Consider the following 21,927-nt stretch of genomic DNA (forward strand, 5'->3'; position numbering starts at 1 on the left):
TACTTTCCAGAGTGGCTGTATCATTTTACATTCCCATGAAATATTATACTTATAGGTATTTACTGTCTATCTCCCTCAATAGAATGTAAGCTCCACGAGGGTAGAGGCTGTGGTTCACTGCTGTATCCCCAGTGCCTGGAACAGCACCTGGCATAGAATAGGCACTCAATAAGTATTTGTTGGAGGAACGAAGGAGATCCAACTTCCAGCCATCACGGCAACCTAAACTAAAACTAAACTAAACTCGAGTGTCCAAACTTAGGTGCAGAATGAAGAGCCTAACACCACCCCCCTGCTTCTCTGTCTCAACTCTCATCCTAGTACCCCCAACACCCCTTTGTCCCCCAGTTCTTATGCCCCCACCGCCCACCCCATGGCCTCTTTGCCATGGCCAGGCTGCTTTCCTTCTCTCCTTTGTACATTTCTTAGTTCTCACTGCCCTGCAGACTTCTGTCCTTGTCCTAGTCCACATCTCTTCTAACACATGGCTGTTTCCTTGAAGACCTGGCTTGAGACTCATGTCTTCCAAACACCTTTGCCTGACTAACCTCAATGAGAGTTTCTAGTTCATTCATTTGTTCACCAAACATTTACTGAATGCTTACTATTCTAGGCACTCTTCCAGGCTGGGAATATGGCAGTGCACAGGACAGACATGGTTCCTACTCTCAGAGAGCTTACATTCTAGTTCTTGGCCTTGTGCTCTCTAAACCCTAGAAACATTGAAAAGTGGGTGAGCACATACACACAGGAGTGATAGGTAAAACAATTAGCAACCTGTACAGGAGGGGCCTTCCAATCAAAATGTAAGCCAGCCACAGGCACTGGAGCATAGTCTTGCAGGCCGCCTAACTGTGCCAGGTGTTAACCCTTTAGTTGATCTTTTATAAAGAGGTCCCAGGGGAGAGGTCAGGTGGCACCCAGGAAGCTTAGGGCACTAACTACTTACCAATCAGTGGGAGAGAATCCCTCAATATTTTACAACAGGTACGGCCATACCAGTGCATCCCAACCAAATGTCAGCCTTGCATACCCGTACAGTCGATCCTCAGTATTCACAGCTTCCGTATTTGCAAATTCGTCCACTGCCTAAAATTTATTTGTGACCCCAAAATCCATACTCACGGCAGTTTCCTGGTCATTTGCTGACATGCGCACAGCGTGAACATTTTGAGCCTCCCAATGCACATTCCCAGCTGAGGTCAAACAAGACGATGCTCTGTCTTCTTGTTTTAGCTGTCATGCAGAGCCGTCCAGAGGATGGAGATGGTAGGGGGCAGTGCAGTGTAGTTCAGGAAGCTCCAGCTCTGGGGACAGTTGGATGGGGTTTGAATGCCAACTCTGTTAATGGGGCAGCTTCAGGCAAGTCACAACACTTCAGAACCTCATTTTCTCCTGGTGAAATAAAGAAAATCGAATCTACCAGGATGAGTTGTTTTTAGAATTTAAGATTATAATCTATGTGAGCTACACACACACACACATTTCCCCCAGGAACAACTGTTCAGTATTCATTAGTTCAGTGCTCACACAACTGTGAATAGCAGAAATAAACTGAGAGAATCTTCTCTTGCGCTAAAGTGAAAACTTCTTGAAGACCCCCAGCACATGTTCACTGTTACAGCTCCTACATCACAGAACATGGTAGCACTTGGCGTCTCATGGGTGCCTCTTACCAGACTCTCATGTTCAAGCTTGACAGTCTCCAGAAGAAAATCTCCTGATAGGTCCAGGTTGTGGCCCAAGAATCTGTACTTTTAATAAGAGCCACAAGTAATTCTGATGCTCAGTAGAATTTGGGAAACATTGAACCAGACAATCTTTAAGGCCCCTGCCACTGCTACATTCTGTGGCTGATAATGGTCTAATACAGTGGTTTTCTACTGGTTATACATTTGAACCTCCTGAGAAGCTCTTAAACATATTGATCCTTGGGCTCTAGCCTCGGACCAATTGAATTAGAAGCTCTGGGGATGGAGCCCAGGCATTGATCTTTTGAAAACTCTCCCCAAATGATTCTGATATGTAGCCAGGGTACACGGTCTAATGTGTAGTCTCTTTCTGATGGCATTTTCCTTTTAAAGGAGTGACTGTTACCATGGCAGATCATTGGGGAGTATTTTGGGCAGTCATAGGGATCCTTTCCCAGGGGCCCTCAAACCGTACTGCATAGATAGCCACTTATTAAGTCTATATATATTTAACAGTGTTCTTTAATCTTTGAGTGACCAACTATTCCCCATGATTGACTGAATATGTATTCATTTTGGTACCCTTAGACCTTGTCACATCGTATGCCCTCAATAAATATTTATATATATTTTTTTAATTTTTTTTTGCGGTACGCGGGCCTCTCACTGCTGTGGCTTCTCCCGTTGCGGAGCACAGGCTCCGGACGCGCAGGCTCAGCGGCCACGGCTCACGGGCCCAGCCTCTCCGCGGCATGTGGGATCCTCCCGGACCGGGGCACGAACCCATGTCCCCTGCATCGGCAGGCGGACTCTCAACCACTGCGCCACCAGGGAAGCCCAATAAATATTTTTAAAATAAAGTACTGGCTTGTGACCTAGAATAGCCCTGGCAAAGCAAGCAGACAGTCCCTTCAAATGAAACCCTAGTTTTGTGGTTTTGAAAACTTAGCCTGTACGCAAAGAGTCTCAGTTCCCTCTGCTTGGAACCACCTGTCCAGAAAAAAAGCTAAAATAACGGGAACCACCGCAGAAGAATTAGTTTCCACAGAGCTTCTTCAGTATACTGCTTGGCAGAGAGTAGGTACTCAAACCCTATCTGCTGAATTGATGAAGTAATTTGATATTAACCCTAGCAATCAACTACTGCCTTCTATTCTGTGCCTACTCTGCGCTTGGTGCTAGGGGAAGACACAGCAATATAAAATGTCATCTCTTCTTTTACAGCCTGGTTAGGGAGATGAGCAATGGTGGTGTGGGATTCACAAGGAGTATTACAGGAAATCCAGGGAGGGGAATGGCAAGGTTGGGGAAGGGTTCAGGACCAAGGCAGAGTTTGAGCTGGTTTTAGAGGTGGCATTTAGCTGAGCAAAAGGGACGCTGGGGGCCCTGAAGGATGGGGATGGTGAAGAGATAGCATGAGGTAGGCACAGAAGTGGGAAGAAGCCCCATGTGTCCAGGGAGCTGTGGGCAGAACACCCAACTAGGCGATAGATGGGGAGTGAGGGTTATGTGTGGTTTGTGGGGGACCTTGGAAGCCGGGGAGAGGACATGTTCCCCTCTAGGCTGTCCTGAATGCAGGAAGGAAAGACCCCTGGGTCCCTTATCAGTGGGCCCCTGACACCAGGATGGCCTTCCATTGTCTCTGGCTCCCACAGTGGTTGCTATGGGAATTGCTTATAAGTAGGCTCAGGTGTCAAAGAAAATGAGGCAGCAGAAAGGGAAATCAGGAGGCTGTCAAAGCTTCAGGAACCTGAGCTCCATGTTCTTAAAATCCTTTCACAATTATCAAAGTGCGGCCCTATCATACACTAAAACGTTTGGCCGTATACCTGCCTTTGGCCAAGGTATAAGTGAACACAACCCTGAAATCTGTACTAATAGAGACACCAAATTAAAAAACGGTCGAAGAATCACCAGCTGCTTAATTCAGTCCTGAGGGAAAAGGCAGCCTCTCTCTTCTGTTGCTTATTCCACGGAGCCACTGGCTTCATATTTACTTCAAGGGGCTTGCAATGGCCCCGGAGGTACTTAGCAATTCTAGTCCCGTGTTTCAGGCCAAAATTCATTTCAGCCAGAAAGGGTGCCCATTGCAAAATGAGACTCTCAGCTGCTTGGAGGAAAAATGGGGTCAGTCAGGAGCTCAGATGTCCCAGCTTTAAGGTACTCAGTCTATGCTTAGTGTGTTAGGACGTTTCCAACGATTCCTGGGCACTACCCTCTCAGAGATTCTGACCTTTGAAGACTGGTGTAGGCCTAGAAATCTGTGTTCTAACGAGCATTTCTCAGTGATTCTTATCATCAGGTAAGTTTTAGACATAGTGGGTGAGTGCATGCTAATGAGTTAGTGCAGGACTCTGTGAATTTCTTCTGTAAAGGGCCATATAGTAAATACTTTAGGCTTTGTAGGCCATACGTGGTAGCACAAAAGCAGCCATAGGCAATGCATAAATGAAGAGAATGGCTGTGTTCCAATGAAGCTTTATTTACTAAAATATGTGGTGGGCAGGAGCTGGCCCACATAGGACCATAGTCTGCTGGCCCCTGAAGTGGGTTCATTACTCCTTCTAGGTACCACATTTGAATGTTGACCAGGGCCTTCCCAATTCTCAATACTTGAATTCAAATGAGCGACTCTAGTATCAAGAACTTCAGGCCCCATATTTGCACTTTGAAGATGCTTTGGGACAGGGCGACCTTTGAGAGCCCCTCAAGTCACACTGCAAGGTAGGTGTCACCTGTGTCAAAGCATAAAGCTAGACGTAACTTCGTGACATGTAGTAGAGACCAGCTGGCAACGAGTGAGTCACCATCAGTGATCGAGGCTGAAGACGGAGAATAGGATGGAGTCTTAGAAACCAACAGGACAAGGGTCAATGAGGAATGAGGCACAAACAAGCTGAAAACAGCTGTACAACAGACAATGGAAAAGACTATAATCCTTGAGGATAGCAAGGAGGCTGTCCCCTCTCCATACATGATACATAAGAGGGTACCAGTTAGGGTTCTTCATTTGTTCAAATCCATTCACTAGGACCAAGGTAGAACCAGACCAGTGAACGAAAGACCAGGAATGGACTTCCAGCTTCAGTCCACTGTGGGGGATGATGGCTAATCCAAGACTCAGAAAATCTGGGTTCTGTTTTTTGCTCCACTACTCAAGTTATTTTGATGGATTGAGTAAACCGTATCCTCTTCCCTGGCCTCCGTTTCTTACGTAAAAATGAAGGGTGGACTAAATGGCCCATTCAGGTCTCTAGAGATGCCTCATTCCGCACTGTGCATGAGGGCATTCGATGACAGATGATCACAGAGAAAAGAGGGTGGCTGTCAGGTAGAACAGAGTTCACCTACCTTGTGTCTGGCACCTCCGGTGGAAATGTGACCACTGTGGAGATGGAGTCAAGCAGAGCTGCCTGAACAGAAGTACAGATCCTTCTATCTTGCCCCCTCCCTTTGCTCCTGCCTCAGCCCACAGCCTCCACCCAAGATTTGAGCACCAAGCTGTGCAACACAAAGACATTTCTCGACTTCCATGAACAATCAATACTGTAATCACTTTCTGCAGTGGTCTCCAGCCCTGGATTTCCTTGTGCTATATTGTCTGCTGCCAACAAATTGTCTCTGTGGCTCAGGATGAGAAGTCTAAGGTTCCTTTAGCTCAGTGGTTCCCAACCTTAGCTGCATTTTGAAATCATCGGAAGCTTAAAAAGATACCAATACCTGGGCCCCATCCCCAGGAATTAAAAAAAAAAAAAATTTTTAAACCCCGGGGTTTTTTTAAAGCTCCTCCCTCCGGTGTTTCAGCCCTCTAGCCAGCACTGAGACGCACTGCCTGACGTTCTGCTGGACTCTGGCTTTCTGCAGTCTGCCCTCTGTGGGGAGTGAGACTGTTGGCTCCGGAAGAGAACACAGCTGGGACCAGGGCCCAAGAGCTGACGAGGACGTTTGTTGCTGGTGTGTCTTTATCTTAGGGCCCTGCCCTCCTGTGGCTGATCTAGTAAATGAATCCCAACCGCAGCGTTAGTGGCAGAAAATAGCTTAATGTATTGCCTTCCCAGCTGGTGGGGACCCTTCAGGGCCTTAACACAAAGAAAGGAATGCTTGATTGTAGGGCTCGCAGGCTCCATGGCAAGGCTGGTAGGGGAGACAGTTTGAAGGAGCCCCAAACCTGATTTCCCCCTTCCTCATCTCAGTAAATGGCATCTCCATTCTTCCAGCTGACCCCTCTTTCTCACCTCCCACAACCAGTCCGTCAGCCTAGCATCTTGGTTCTATCTTCAGAATCTAGCCAGAATCCACTCACTTGGGATCATAGCGCCATTATTACCATCCTGGCCCAAGCCTCCATCATATTTTAAACTGTATTCCTGCAGTAGACTCCGAACGGGTCTCCCTCCTCTGGCTGCCACCCTCCTGTACTATTTTCCACACAGCAGACAGAGGCATCTGTTTTAAATGCAAGTCAGACCCTGTCTGCTCAAAACCTTCCGGTGGAGCAAAATCCGAAGTTCCTGACACGGCTTACAAGGCCCTACGTGATCCAGCCCCCAGACTCCTCTCCGGCTCCCCGCTCAGTCAATCCGCTCCGGCCACACTGGGCTTCCTGGCTGTTCCCCACGCACCCCAGTCCTTCTCCCGCCTCAGAGACCTTCTTGTTCTTTCTTCCTAGAAGGCTCTTGCTCCAGATATCTTCATGGCGGTCTCAACCTCACTTCCTTCAGGCCTCTGCTTAAATGTCACCTCCTGGAAGAGGTCTTCCCTGACCGTCCCGTCTAAAATAACACCCCGGCCACTCCCCACCCTCATGGCCTCAGTCTCTGCTGTAGTCCCTCACTCTGCTCGATTTGTCCTCGTGTCCTTATTTGCTACCTAAGAGATATTTCTGTGTTTATTGTCTGTCTGTCTGTCCCTGCTAGGATGGGCGCTCCTTGAGGCCAGGGAGTTTTGCCCATCTTGTTCACTGCTGGATCCCTCATCACCTAGAACTGTGCCTGGCACAGAGTGGGCCCTCCCTAAGTTTGTCACACGGATGAATAAATGCCCCCAAACACATGAGGGTGCCCCTCACCAGGACTCCTGCATTTCCTCAAAACCATGGCCCACCCAGGAAAGACTTAGTTTCCAGCATTTGCTAACCATGCGTCCTGCTGAATTTGTGGGAGTTTTCGAAAACTGGAGAGCCCAGCTGATTGAGCATTTCTTATAGAATTGGATGAACAAAGTAGTGGAGAGCCCAGAACTAGGAAGCCAGGACACCTGGGTAAAATCCCTAATGTCTCTATTCCCAAATAGTGTAGAAATTGTGGAGAAATCCTTTTGGAGAGCTAGGCCTCCTTTCTTCCACATCTAAAATAATATTTTCTGTGAGCCTCCATCCTAGGGGCAGGGCATATCTTTGAAGTGAATAAGATTATTTCTGTAAATCCTTTGCAATGTTCATATTCAGATGTAATAAAAACCACCATTTAGGTATATCTCACATTAAGGAAATCAAATATATAAAACTTCAGTGCTTGTTATTACAAAGAATTTTTGCAAACTCCCCTAGGCCTAGAGCATTAATAATGGGACTCAACTTACTCAAATTCGATTCATGCCCAGCTTACACAGAACATACCAATCACCTAAGGAAGCACTTAGCACATTGCCTTGCACCTAGTAGGGAATCAATACTTATTTATTGGCTTATTATTAATCAATACTTATTTATTGATCAGCAAGGCAAAGGGTACCCATACGGAGACATCTTAAGTCCCATGCAGCCATGGTCAGGTTTTTCCCAGGGATGGAGAACTCACCAACCCTCTCTGTTCTTTTTCCAGTCCCCCAAATCTGCCTTCGTCAGTGCTGCGAAGAAGGCCAAGCTGAGATCCAATCCTGTGAAGGTCCGATTTTCTGAGCAGGTGGCAACTGGAGAAACAAATGCAGTAAGTGCAGCTTCAGCCTCCTCCCCTCGGCCCTTGGCCAGAGTCAGCCTGGCCGTCGAGGCCTCGCTCTGGGCCAGTTGCTCATCTACTGCTCCTGGACAGCATTATGAAGGGGTTGGAGGGGGCACCTCGGGGCTCTGGGTGGGTATTGAGTGAGGGGTGTGTGGCGTCCAGAGAAGCCCTGGGCATTGTGGGGAGAAGGAATATGTATCAATACACTCAGAATCCTCACGGTGCTTCAAGAAATTTCCATCTCTAGCACAGTGCTCCATAAACATCGTTTGGCTACTTGAAGGAAGGAAATAGCGGTTTTCTGAAGATGCGGTGATATTGAGCTCTCTTCACGTTGAAGTGATCCCACAGCTCCAGGTCTCAATTGGAGAAGACTGTGCAATGAAGGGTGAAGCAGCCTGGGGGAAATGATATAGACTCATTAAGTCACAGAGCTTTTATTAGGCACCGGCTGTGTTCCCAGCATTACAAGGGATGCAAAATAAATGCCTGTTCCCTGCCTCTGGATACCTCTCAGTGATGTTGGGAGTACAAGTGACTCAGACTGAGACAGTATAGAATCCACCGCAGGGTGGTGTGATTTCCAGGAGCAGGTGATGCTTGACCGCCCATGCCATGCAGCAGCCAATCTGGGGGGTCATGGCCAGCCCACTCTTTCTCACTGCTTTGTGGGGTTAACATGAACTGAGCCATCTGTTCCAGATAAGCAAATGAGAAGAGGTGGGTGGAGCACAGAAAGATGTGTATTAAGCGGCCATGGATGATAACTCCGAGTCCTCTAGGAATCCGCAGAAGTTGGTGATATCCCGTGGGGGTGGGTGAGGGAAGGACAGCCGGAGCTAACAGGCGCTGTGTGCTTTTACAGGCTGTCCTGGGCTGGGCTCTCGGGAGGCCCATGGCACTTCTGTAGTGAGGAACAGCTGCAGCTGAGACAAGCTAGGAGGCCCAGCCTGAGTGGAGAAGTCAGTGGGGCACCAGGCACCCCTATAGTTCTTTGAGGCAGAGCCACCCAGACGAAGGGATGGGTAGAGGGCAGAGGTGTCTTCCGTCTCCATTTCCCTGACTCATACCCAAACTCCACCTAGGCCCTCCTCCATCCCTGTTCAAGGAAGGCTGTGAAGCCCAAGTGACAACTGGGCCCCATTGGCTAAGCCGTTGGAATAATTGGTGGCTGGGCTCCGTGTCAGTCACAGAAGAAGAGGTTGAAGAGAAGCCGGGGCCAGTGAGCAGAGAGGAAAGGGAACAGTGTGGAGTCCTTGTGGATCAGAGTAAAGCAGATCCTGAGGTCCAGGTCACTCAGGGGACATTTGTGTCCTGAGCCCTTGAACACCCAGAGGAAGTGAGGCTTGAATTTGGAGAGTACAGATAGGTACAACCTATCCCGTCTCGGCATCACCGAGTAACCCACCAAGGCCAGGCCACCCAGTGAAGAATCCTTCCCCTCCTCCCCCTCCCCTTCTTTCCCTCCTTTTTCCTCCTCTCTCCCTCTCTCTTCCTCTCCCTTCCCCACTCCCTTCCTCCACCATGATTCCCCTCTCCACATGTCACATCTAGCCACAGGCAGAAGCCACCCCCACTGCAGACCAGTCTGCACATAAATGCCCCAGAGTAGCTGGAAGCCCCCCAGGATTACTCTGTCGCTCCCGGACAGGCCACCAAGCATGGTGGAGGCTCTTGTCTGGGAGAGATACGGGGATCAACCTTCTCACTCTCGCTGTGCTCAGCAAATGATGTCACAATACACCCCCCCACCACCACCACCATCCCAGTGTGGACCGTAGTAGCTTCACCACTGGTAAGGTCCCAGGGGAGTCCAGTCCCAGGTGACTCCCAGCTACCCTATCATCCCTTTCTCTTGGTGTTCCAGGGCTTTATTAAGCAGCCAGAGCAAAAATAAATCCTGTGGGTGTTCCTTGCCAACTCTATTTTTAAGCAAAATCAATTAAGTAATTATCTGAGTCCAACCCAGTGTGCTAAATAAAACCAGCCACCGCTGACCATCGTCAGCCTGGGAATCGGGGCCTCTGGGCTTGGCGGGAGCTAGGCGTCTCGGGATCAGGGAGAGAACCGGGGAGTCACTTTTCCAACTTTAGATCCCATCACTCCCCACTGTGGCTTGACTCCATCACGAAATGATCTGATGTCACAATAGCACCACCCCGCTCCTCCTACCACACCCTGACCCAGGAGGACTTGCTTATGTTTTCATACTTTGTCTGTGACAGTCCCTAGATCTGGACTGTTCTTGTCTGACCTCTCTACTAGTCCACACCTGCCACCTCCTTTAACATCAAAATCCGATTCACCTCATCTAGGAAGGTGGAAAGGCAGGAGTCAGGAGATAGGAGCAGGTGAGTGAGGCAGGCTCCTAAGATCTTCCATCAGCCTTTCAGAGTGTGGGTGGTCGCTATGGGCCAAGCCCCCTCTGAGCTGTGGAGCTTTGAGCCACAGTAGACTGTGGATGTGCTGACATCGAATGAAGGGTGAGCTTTGGATATGGCCCAGTGTCTTCTTGGAGAATTCGGTTCTGGTCTCCACGTAACATTATCATTGATGGGTTCTTTCCTCTGTATCTCTGTCCTTCCATACCTTTGGCTCCCTGTCTCCTTCACTCACTCCTTTCTCTTCCTTTCCACGCCCCTCCTCTGGCTTCCCTCCTCCTTCTAAATGAGTCCCCCCCCCCTTGTCCTTTCCCTGCCTGTTCACAGAAGATGATGAAGAAAGAAGCTCTTCTCCTCATCCCCAACGTCCTGAAGGTTTTCTTAGAAAATGGGCAGATCAAGTCGTTCACGTTTGATGGCCGGACCACTGTTAAGGTACCCACAGGGTCTCCTCTCCTGGATTGGTGTTGTCCTCTCTTAGGAGGTGCTCTCCTCTGGAGCACACACCACTGCTGGTCCTTGGGTTCCTCTGAGTCTGCATCAAGCCGCTTGCTACCAGAGCAAGGTGGTCTTGGTCTTTGAACTCCTGCTTCTGGGAGCACCCTGTTGCAGAAACATACAGTCCTCGGATGACTGTGGTGAGGGAAAGTTGAATGCCCAAGTGTGTGCTAGCGACTGTTTGTGTGTGTGTGTGCACACATCTGCTAACTGTTTCGTGTCCGTGTTACACTGCGTCCTTCAAGACTCTTAGGAGCTAAGGAGTGTGACGATCATTAAACCATTTATAAAGCAAAAATGATTTAAATTGATACGATAACACCTACGCAAGTTTACACACAGAAATCAACAAACCATCTCTCAAGAGATTAGCTTAGCCATGGCTTGCTTTTTAAATACCGACCCAGCTCTTAAGCACTGAACCAAGATTTCAAAAGTCCACCAACAGTCCCTTTGGCTATTCCTTTCACAGGAAGAGCAATTAATGAGCTCTGATTCTTAACGGCTCAGCCGGGCATCTAGAAGTTATAGTTATTCCCTTAGTCCTGAGGAGGAGAGGCGATGTACCATTAACCCCCAGGTTCAGCTCTGCTCCGGGATAGAAATACCTGCTCCTGCTTCTTCTGGATTCTCTCCAGAAAGAGAATGCCATCCCCAGGATGAATGTTTCCGTGCAATCAGTGCTGCCTACCCAGAAAACCCACCTTGGCCCACGAATGTCCTGAGGTGCCCCTGCTGGGGCTAAGATAACCCTATAAATAAAGCAAGCCTCGGGCCAGGAAACTTTCCCTAAGAGGAGTTATCAGGTGTTCAGAACTGGCCTTGCCAGCGGTTCTCAGCCGGGGTTGGCACTGCCCCCTCCCAGGTAGTTTTTGGGAAGGTCTGAGGGTATTTGGGGTCATCCCCATGGTTTGGCATGCTACTGGCATTTTAGTGTCTCAGGGTCAGAGATGCTAAATGTCCTGCAAGGAATGGGACAGTCCCCAAATGATGAATTGTCCTGTCCAAAGTGCCAGTAGCGCCCGAGTTGCAAAAGCCTGGGTCTAACCCGTGTTGATTGAACAGAGAGTTTCTTTGGAAGGCTTAGGCCTGGGTGGGTCCCCCAGGGGACTTAGGACCAGAACACACTCCTTAGGGTACCCCAGAATGGTCTCTTTGACTATTGAAGGTTTCCACCTATGGGAGGGACATTGAAACTAGGCCACCCAGGGGTGTCCAAGTTCCCCTCCTCCAGATGTGGGTATCTCTCTGTGTCAGAATCCTCCTTTGCGTTAAATCATGGCCCGGTATGTCCGTTGTCGATCTTTCTCCACACTGGAGCATTTACTCCTCTCTTTCCCCGTGGAGGCTCCTCTGAGCGTCCTCCCACCTCACAATGTCACCGCCGTTAGTGCTTCCAGGTAGCCCCAGCCTTCCAGGGCAGCAGCGTCCCCTGGCTTGTGACCTTACCATGACTTCAGGGAGGGTGCACTGGCTGTTCATTGGAACTTGGACAGGCTGCCAGGCTGCTTGTCCCAGAGAGGTACCTGGGTGAATTGACAGCCTGGCATGGGAGCTGTTAGACTTGTAACACTGGTTGGCAGTCACCAGCTTGGCTGTCCACAGTCCCAAAGCAGCCGAACTGCAGAGAAAAATCTCATCTCTCCCTGCCAGCACTTCAGCAACACTGGCGCCTCTGTGACTACTTGGATAATACAAAGAGATGTTCTCAAGTACCCACCAATTTCCAGCCTAACATTTGAATAGCTAAACGGCTGTCAATGTGCACCGAGGGGCTTGTTTGGCAACCCTGGCTGGAAGGGAGCTTCTCATTCCCAAGCCTGCTTCTTTCCGGCCTTCGGGTGCTGAGCGATGCCAATTCTACGAACACACACGCTGGAGGCCGGTGTATGCTGAAGTCACAGCAAACAAATGGTAGAAGTCTCAAAACTGACATGTGGGCAGCCCCCATGGATCTGCTTCCAGACACCCTGATATTAAAAGTAGGGCAGCAGGGCAGACAGAGTACAGAAGTAGTCAAATTCATGAGTGTACATAAAACGCATGATATTGTTCCTCTGCGTGGATGCATGTTTCAAGTTGCTAAATTGATCGTCTCTAAAAGCCAGCTAAATCAAAGATGAACATTTTGCCAGTAACTCCAGTCATTCAATTTAGCTTATGAATCCAGAAATCGTCTACTTTTTAATCATGTAATTGTGGCTTTGGCTTTTGTTAATTCCTAAGTAAAGAGTTGCCGGACAAACCAGAGTGAACCTTCTGACTTTTACGTGAGAAGCTGAGGGAAGAACCAACACAGTGCCTGGCACTTAGGACACATTCAGGAGACGATCTGTTGAACGAAAGGAGAGAGACGGGGAGGGAGGGCCATGACCTTCTTTTGCCATATGTCTGGCCCGGCCAAGTTCAGAAACACCTCCCTCCACCCCCTGCACCTGTGGTGTTCCCCAGGTCCCAGGCCTCTGAACAGCACTCCTGGGTCATTCTCCTCATCCTGGAGCACCGTGCCTGGGCTACCATAAAGGCCAGTGTCTCTGTCTGGCCCACTTTCCCAGCCTCAGCCTTCTCCCCAGGACTATCTTTCTTGATGTTCAGTCCCCTTCTCCCATTTTGGGTGCTTAGAGTATCTTAGAGCTGGAGGGGCTCTCTCTCTCAAGGCTCTTTTGTCTTCCACAGGATGTCATGGTGACATTACAGGACCGGCTTTCCCTGAGGTACATTGAGCACTTTGCCCTTGTCCTTGAGTATGCCGGGCCAGAACAGAACCACAAGTTCCTGCTTCTCCAGGACAAGCAGCCCCTGGCTTACGTAAGTAACTCCTTTGTCCTGGCCTGATAGCTTTGCAGATGGCCTTTAGTAGAGAAGAGGCCACCAGATACTCTCTTTCTGGAAAATTCATCATGATATGCTCAGCCGGCTCCCAGAAGTCCCAATTCTCAATCAAGATCTTTATGACCCACCCACAGAGGCCTTTTAAAATGTCTCTTGGGAATTCCCTGGAGGCCCAGTGGTTAGGACTCTGTGCTTTCACTGCCAAGGGCCCGGGTTCAATCCCTGGTTGGGGAACTAAGATCCCACAAGCCACACAGCACAGCCAAAAAAAAAAACTCTGTAAAATGTCTCTTGTGACCTAAGAAAGGCATGACAGTTGTTAGTCTTGGCGGTCACTAGTAGGGAAAGCATGGGGTGGTGATTTACGGTGTGCAAGACTGAATTGACCAGTGTCAACTCCACTGTCTCCTGGAGGCCCTGCTAGACTTTTCGTCCTGCGAGGGGAAACTTTACCTTCAGATGAAGGCTGTAATATGGAAGGGTCAGCGAGTGGAGTCTAGTGGGACCCCTGAGGCTAGGACACATGTGGGCTGGGAACGGGCTGAGTGGGACCAAGCACGGACAGCATGTCACCCGTGTCAAGTTCCAAAGTAGAGTAGGAGAAAGTGTCTTATCTTCCCAGCCTCTGGAAAAAGGCCAAGGAAATCCAGGACTGCTGGATAGTATCTCGCCAGTGGTGATGCACCATGAAGAGTAAGAGAGGCAACCAGGGCCAATCAATGTTCCCAGGAAGTGGGGACTTCCTTCCCTGGTGGTCCAGTCGTTGAGACTCCGTGCCTCCAATACAGGGGACGGGGGTTCAATCCCCGGTCAGGGAACTAAGATCCCACATGCCGCATGGCGTGGCCAAATAAATAAATAATTTCTCAGTTGCTTAAAAAAAAAAAAAATATTCCCAGGGAGGGAGGGAAGGAGTTGGAGAGGGACGGCTGGGAAGAAATGTCTAAAGGAAGTGAAACAAAAGCTGAAATCAGACACACAAAAATGAAAGGATTTAGGAAAGAAGAATTCTTCAAGTTTAGCTCTCAGCCAGATGCAGTCCAGAGACTCACAGGTTCCCACCTGTGAAGGAAAGGTGGGTGTCCTGCCTGGAGGGAGGCCTAAGCGCCTCCCCGACCCTCAAGGGGCCTTGTGGATCCAACTGGTCTCTTGTTCCAAATGGGATTTTTAAGCACTTTTATTACAAAAAAATCTCAAATATACACCAAAGTAGAAGGAATTGGATAATGAACCCTCATTACCCAGTCCAGCTTCAGCAGTTACTGGCATATTGCCAGCTGGTTTCAGCTACACCTCCAAATGGGATTTTAAGTCTTTGATTTGGTTTCTCATAAGCAACTTCCCTTGCTTGAGGCTGAGCCCCTCTGCAAGGCAAAGGCATTAGCCCCACAGCAAGAAGAGTCAGAGAAGTTGCCAGGAGCCCTTGCTTCCTACCTCATGTCCTGGGCCTTAGGTTGTTGATAAAGGCCAAGTCGTGGATAAGTGGTTTGAAAATACTAGTCACTTTGGGTCAGAAGAGCAGAAAAGACTTAGCTCCTCATCACTTTCCCCAATGGTAATTGGAATCAGCCGGGCGGAAGACAGAATAGGAAACAGCACCCTAGCTCTGCCTCAGGCCCTGCCTTGGAGAGCCGCCAAGCTGACTCCTGGCACCCAGCCATTGATCCCAGCTCTCTTTTCCTCCCACCTCTAACCCCTGGGATTCAGGTAGTGCAGCGGACACACTATCATGGAATGAAATGCCTCTTCCGGATAAGTTTCTTTCCCAAAGACCCGGTGGAGCTGCTGCGTCGGGATCCTGCTGCTTTCGAGTACCTGTACATCCAGGTAGAGTCTGGCTTGGGGATACACAGACAGACAGACCAATGGACAGACAAGCTGGCAGGCTGTTCTGCCATCACATTGAAGTCGCTATGTAAGTTTTTCCAGCCTTCAGGTAGCTCTGAAGGCTCTCTCATTTTCTGCTACCGCTGTAGGCCATGGTCAAGTTGGTTGGCCTGGCAACCTGATCTGGCTCTGGCTCCCAAGTCCTGTCTGTCTGTCTAAACAGATCTTATCAGTCTTCAGGAGGAAGCAACCCCAGTAACTCTGGCATCTTCACAGCATACCCTGGTTTAACAAGTGCATTTGAGTAACAGGAGGTCCCAATCCCCAGTCCCGAGCTCCACTAAGGAGATGGTTCCCAATTCAGTTCATCCAGAAGCATTTGCTGAGCACTTACTCTGGGCCAGGCCCTGTGCTAGGTGCTGGCAATCAAGGTGGTCAAAGAACTCTCCTAGATCGCTAGAGCTCATAGGCAGATATGTGCACAAATAAAGACAGTGTGACAGGTACTGTGAGGATGGCAGGGTACAATGTCAGTAGGGGCACTCAGGAAGCAATTTGCCAACTCTCCCTGGGAGGGGCACGGTGCAGGCTTCACAGAGGAAGTGATTACATGCATGCTCTTAGCCTTGAAAGATAAGTGGATGTTTGCTGGGTGCAGAGATGGATGTTTAGTTCAAATAGTTTGGAATTTGGTGACAAGACCTTGTGCACCCTCTCTCTCCCCTTTGTGATGATGTGTTCAGCTGTATTCCTTTTTTATACTGAACAGCTTTAGTGAGGTCTAATTGACACACGGCAAACTGCACATATTTAAAATGGCAATTTGATAAGTTTTGACATATGTTTATATCCATGAAACCATCACCACGCTCAAGATAGTAAACACATCCAACACCCCCAAAAGCCTCCCCAGGCTCCCTTGTAATTCATACTCCCATCTCCAGGCAGCCACTGACCTGCTTTCTGTCACTGTAGATTAGTTTGCGTTTTCTACAGTTTTATACAAATGAAATCATACGGTATGAGCACTTATTTTGATCTCACTTCTTTCACTCAGCGTAATGATTTTGAGGTCCACCCATGTTGTTGTGTGTATCAGTAGTTCATTCCTTTTAGTTGTTGAGTAGTGTTCTATGGTATGGATGTATAAAAATTTGTTTACCAGTTCACCTGCTGATGGACATTTGGGTTGTCTCCATGTTTTGGCTACTACAGATAAAACTTCTGTGAACATTCACGTACAAGTCTTTGTATGACATATGCTTTCTTTTCTCTTGGGTAAATACCTAAGAATGGAATGGCCTGATCATACGGTAGATCTAGCTTTCTTTAATTTCTTGAAGAAACTCCAATACTGTTTTCGAAGGTGGCTGTACCATTTTATATAAGCACCAGCCGTGTGTTAGAGTCCCAGTTTCTCCACATCGTCATCAGCACTTGATGTTAGCAGTATTTTTAAAATTTCCGTCATTCTAATAGCATGCAGGAGTATCTCACTCTGGTTTTCATTTGCCTTTCCCTGATGACTGATGATGTTGAACACCTTTTCATGTGCCTCCTTGTCATCATGCAGCTTTTTTGGTGAAGTGTCTATTCAAATCTTTTGCCCACTTTTTAAATTGGAGCTGTTTGTTTACTTATTATTGAGTTTTGAGAGTTATTTGTGTATTCTGGATACAAGTCATTTGTATGTTATTTGCAATTATTTTCTCCCAGTCTCTAACTTGTCTTTTCAGTCTCCAAACAGTGTCTTTCACAGAGCAGAGGTTTGAATTCTGATGAAGTCCAATTTGTCAATTTGTTCTTTTATGGATTGTGCCTATGATGTCATATCTAAGAAGTCTTTGCCTAACCCAAAGTCACAAAGATTTTGCTCTTATTTTTTTCTAGAAGTGTTACCATTTTAGGTTCTACATTTAGGTCTGTGGTCCATTTTGAGTTAACTTTTATATGTGGTACAAGGTATTGACCAAAGTTCTTCTTTTTTCCATATGGATATCCAATTGTTCCAGCACCATTTATTGAAAAGACCATCCTTTCTCCATTTAGTTGCCTTTGCGCCTTTGTGAAAAATCAGTTATCTGTATATGTGTGGGTCATTACTGAACTCTCCATTCTATTCCATTGATCTATTTGTCTATCTTTATGCCAACATCACACTCTTTTGATTCCTGTAGCTTTATAATAAGTCTTAAAATCAGGTAGTGTTTGTTCTCCAACTTTGTTCTTTTTCAAAGTTGTTTTGGCCATTCTAGGTCCTTTGCATTTCTATGTGAATTTTAGAATTAGTTTGTTAATTTCTGCCAAAAACCTGCCGTGATTCTAATTGGGATTGGGTTGAATCTATACATTGGTTTGAGTCTTCCGACCCATGAACACAATATATATCTATTCAGGTCTTCTCTAATTTTTCTCAGCAGTGTTTTCTACTTTTCAATGTACAGGTCTTTCACATGTTTTGACAGATTTATCCTTAATTATTTCATTTTTTTGATGCTATTGTAAATGGTTTTGATTTTAACTTTAATTTCTGATTGTTGCAAGCATGTAGAAATACAGTTGGTTTTGTATATTGATCTTATATCCTGCAACCTTGCTAACGCTCATTAGTTCTAGTAGTTTTTTTTTTTTTTGTAGATTCCATTGGATTTTCTGCATAGATGATCACTGATGGAGCATTCCTTTTACACTCTCTCCTATGCTGTAGTGATACCACTGTGGCTTTCTAGTCTCTTAGCTCATCCTGGTTTCACCTCAGCACAACGGGCAACTGGTCTAACCAAGGCTGAATCCTTGATAGCTGGGATTCTGACCTTCAGGGTTTGGGGGTTGTCATACCTTTGGCCAGTAGTTCCAGGAGACCCTTTTTAGGATAGCATAGGGAAGACTGACTCATCACTACTTTGATCTTCAGACCTCAAGGAAAGAATATCTGCCCTATCCCTGCAATCCATCTCTCACTGTGGGCTTCTGGGCCAGAGACCTGTAGAGAATCCCTCCCAGTGTCTCTCTTCCCTTTGTTCCCATCTGAGCTGGTAGAGGAGCCTCCTGTGGCTGGGGCTGGGGGGCGGTGAGTATAGGCCCCAGAGAAAAGGCAGAAAGGTCTCTTGTAACAGGAGGAAAGAAAGGGAGTGGTGCCATGTCTCACTTTTGCAGCGCCCTAGATGTTCTGACCATTTGTGCCTTGCCATTGTGTGTACCTGTCACTGAGAAGGGGGCTGTCCAATATCCGCTGAATGAAGCAAATAGTGTCTCTGAGACCTGAGGTTCCTCTGTTACCTCTTCCCCAAGGGCAGAATCTTCCTCTTCCTCTTGATCTAGGATGCTTACTTACACCACGAGTTTTTTCTAGGATATAAGGGAGTCCGTGGGGGGGTGGGAGGGTGGGGAGGGAACGTCTCCTTTAACTGATGGGTTTGGACTGCCCTCTCTCACAGAGTCGGAACGATGTCATCCGAGAACGCTTTGGAATGGACCCCAAGCCAGAGATGCTTTTGGGCCTTGCTGCCCTCCACATCTATATCACTGTCTCAGCTACTCGACCTAGTCAGAAGATCTCACTCAAGAATGTGGAGTGAGTTGCGCCAGGGCCCTTCAGGATGGGGGCAAATAGCTGTGTAGGGAGAAGGTGCAGTGGTTGAGCTTTGCTCTGCTTTTTAGGAATGTGGGCCTGGGATGGGAGTGAGAATTGGAATTCCTCACACCTAGACCAGGATGCCCTTGAGCTACAGCTTCTACTAGAGAACTGTGGCCAATGTTACTCGCCTGCCTCCAGCCCCTCTCTGTCTCTCTCTCCTAATCTCCATTCCTCCATCTCTGTCTCAGATTTCAGCTAGTTTCTGTCTTACCATTTTGCTTTCTCTGTCTCACCTTGTCTCTCTAATTTCTTACTTTTCTTCTGCTTTTAGGAAGGAGTGGGGCCTGGAACCCTTTCTCCCCCCCTCCCTCCTACAGGGCATCAAAGAGAAGAACCTCCGGAAATCTCTCTCTCAGCAGCTGAAGGCGCACCAAACACATCCTTCCAGCAGCAACAAGGTATCCAGAGTAGGCCACCGGGCACCCTGCTCGGGCACTAGTGGCCATGGGGGACTCCTGTGTGGCTTCCCAGCAGGTGTGGTCTTCTGGGGAACCCTCCCCACTGTTTTTGACTTGGATACACATCTAGCTTGGCCAGATATGGGGCATGATTGTGGAGAGGGGTTTTCCCCAAGCCTGAGACACCCCCAGAGACTGCTCAGTGGCAAGTCACTGGGAGAGCCCAGGGTCCTCAAAGCAAAGGGACCAAGGTGCAGGAGGAGAATATTCTTGGGTCATTCCATCCATTTAGTCAGTGCTGATGAAGCACTTGTCGTGTGGACAGCACTGGACCCTGGGGAGACATGTTTCCCATGGAAACGACTGCTCTGTCCCTCATCAGCTTTCTAATTCATCAGCCCTGGTATAGGGAATTCTGGGAGATAAAAGCCCAGCCCCATGGGACAAAGCCTGACCTGGAGAATGGGTCACCGGGTGGCAGGTGGAGGACTCAGGTCACTGCTGTGCTCTCCTGCACTTTCCCACTCCCTGCCTTCCCAGCCCCGCAGGCCCTTCTCAGGCTTGCAAGACTCAGTCAGCTTGCCTAGGAGGCAGGCGGGTGGTGAGGGGCACCAGAATCCACATGCAGATGGAGACACTGGACACAGTTGCCCCCTTATATTCCACCCATGCCAGATTCCCTGCATTACCAACTAGCTTCTCTTTTAAGATGCAGATTTCCCCGGAGAGTTAAGCCCTTCCTACCTTGCTGTGCATATTTAATCAGATTGTTTTCTTCCCAGCCGAGAGCTTCAGGGCTCCCAACCATCTCCTCAGCAAACACTTTTTCTGAGCGCCCCCCACCCCCAGTGATTGGGCTGGAGATACAAAGATGAAGAAGGCCCGGTCTCTGCCCTCAAGTCAGGCACAGGCTGGTGGGGAAACAAGAGGCAGTCACAACACAGTGCGACCAGTGCAGGTGCCCTGGAAGCGCGGAGGAACAGCAGCCAGCCCAGCCTGAAGGAGATGGAAAAGGCCAGGAATCGGTGCATTTGATGCCAGAGTTGGGTCTTAAAGGACAGATCGAAGTTTGTCTAGATGAGTTGCGGGGAGGAAGACTTTCCCAGGCAGGGAGATCCAAATAGATCAGCATAAACCAGTGCGGAGGGTTCAAGGAACCTGCCTGAGTGGGGTGCGGGCAAGAGAGGAGGCCAAAGAGGTTGGCAGGAACCTGTTCACGGAGGGCCTCGTGTGCCGTGGAGAGGGGTTATCCTTCACCCTGTAGGCAGCACGGAGCCACTGAAGGGTTTAAGCGGCCAGTGGTGTGATTATGTTTTAGGCTGCTCCCTCTAACTGCAAATGCGGAGGGGTGGAGGAAAAGGAGTGTTAGTACCGAAGGTAACCCGGCTGCCACCGTGATGCAAGTGGGGGACAGACATCCAGGCAATGACCGCGGGGCTAGAGAAGAGGGATGGGTAGGGTGGAGAGGGAGTTAGGAGGTAGAATCAAGATGATCTGGTGACTGGTGGCCCTCAGGTGAGAGGCTGAGGGGGGAGTCCAGTGTGACTCACAGGTTTCTGGCTCAAGTGCCTGGGGGATGCGGGTACCACTGATGGAGGGTTTTCTGCCAGAGGAGGAGCAGGCTCGGGACTTAGAGGTGCTCAGGATAAAGGTATTGAGTGCGATCCCCAGTTGGGGAGGGCCAGTACCTAGTGGCCATCAGGGATCTCAGGAGAGAGGTATAGATGTCGTGGGGTGTTGGAGTTGGGGAAAGGTGTCTAAATTAACCGAGGAACAAAATGAGTAAGCTGGATTCTTCAGGAGCGAGGATCAGGGGATAGGAGGAGGGTTTAGGAAGGGAGATGAGATGCTAGAGTCTGGCAAGAGCTGTCCAAACTGGAACCTTCCTGTGGTTCTCCCGAGCGTCCCACAGTGGGGCTTGCTGACTGGTCTGACTAGTGCCTGTCCTAAGCTGTTGACCCTCCTTCCTGCAAACATGGGTTTGCTTTTCCTGTGCACCTCAAGTTTCTCATATGTCTGAGTCGGTTGTTTCCACAGGGCTCTGCAATTCAGGCCAAACTCCAGTATCTTCGAATTCTGAATGAACTTCCGACGTTCACGGGCGTTTTGTTCAACACTGTGGGCCTGGTCAGTGAGGGCAGTGAGGGGGAGGGAACCCTTCGGGGGCGCTTGTCCTTGGCTGGGGGGACAGGTGGGACGCCATTAGATCTTTTCAGGTGGCATGCTCTGTCAGCAGATATTTCTAAAGGCCTCCCCTCCTCTTCCTCCTCCTTCTCCCTATTCCCTCCCGTGGTGCTCTGGTCCCGCCTCTGGTAAAATGGTTAAAGTAGGAGGCAAAAAAATAAAATAAGAAGTTTCAGGAATTCCCCAGCAGTCCAGTGACTAGGACTCCGCGCTGTTACTGCCCAGGGCCTGGGTTCGATCCCTGGTTGGGGAATTAAGATCCTGCAAGCTGCGTGATGCGGACAAAAGGAAAAGATAAAATGTAAACTAGGAGGCTATATTTGTTTACAGTATCCCTCTAGGCTCTTTTGTGCCCCCTTTTCTCAATTTCAGAGGTTAGCAACCTAAGTGTCCATCATTGAATGAATGGATAAAGAAGATGTGGCACATATACACAATGGAATATCACTCAGCCATAAAAAGGAACGAAATTGAGTTATTTGTAGTGAGGTGGATGGACCTAGAGTCTGTCATACAGAGTGAAGTAAGTCAGAAAGAGAA

At 48.6% G+C, this 21,927-nt stretch overlaps 1 protein-coding gene across 1 annotated transcript in view; it reads left to right on the forward strand.

Annotated features, from left to right (window-relative positions):
- Nucleotides 1–21,927, forward strand: part of FRMPD3 (FERM and PDZ domain containing 3) — an 85,136-nt gene that overhangs the window by 37,684 nt on the left and 25,525 nt on the right. The window contains exons 5-11 of the mRNA XM_028482331.2: nucleotides 7,514–7,618; nucleotides 10,339–10,446; nucleotides 13,186–13,317; nucleotides 15,049–15,168; nucleotides 18,606–18,742; nucleotides 19,077–19,203; nucleotides 21,241–21,330. Coding sequence (XP_028338132.2) covers nucleotides 7,514–7,618; nucleotides 10,339–10,446; nucleotides 13,186–13,317; nucleotides 15,049–15,168; nucleotides 18,606–18,742; nucleotides 19,077–19,203; nucleotides 21,241–21,330 — 819 coding nt within the window. The remainder of the gene's footprint in view (nucleotides 1–7,513; nucleotides 7,619–10,338; nucleotides 10,447–13,185; nucleotides 13,318–15,048; nucleotides 15,169–18,605; nucleotides 18,743–19,076; nucleotides 19,204–21,240; nucleotides 21,331–21,927) is intronic.

Source organism: Physeter macrocephalus, chromosome 21, assembly GCF_002837175.3.
Source record: "Physeter macrocephalus isolate SW-GA chromosome 21, ASM283717v5, whole genome shotgun sequence".
In the NCBI taxonomy this organism is placed as follows: Eukaryota; Metazoa; Chordata; class Mammalia; order Artiodactyla; family Physeteridae; genus Physeter; species Physeter macrocephalus.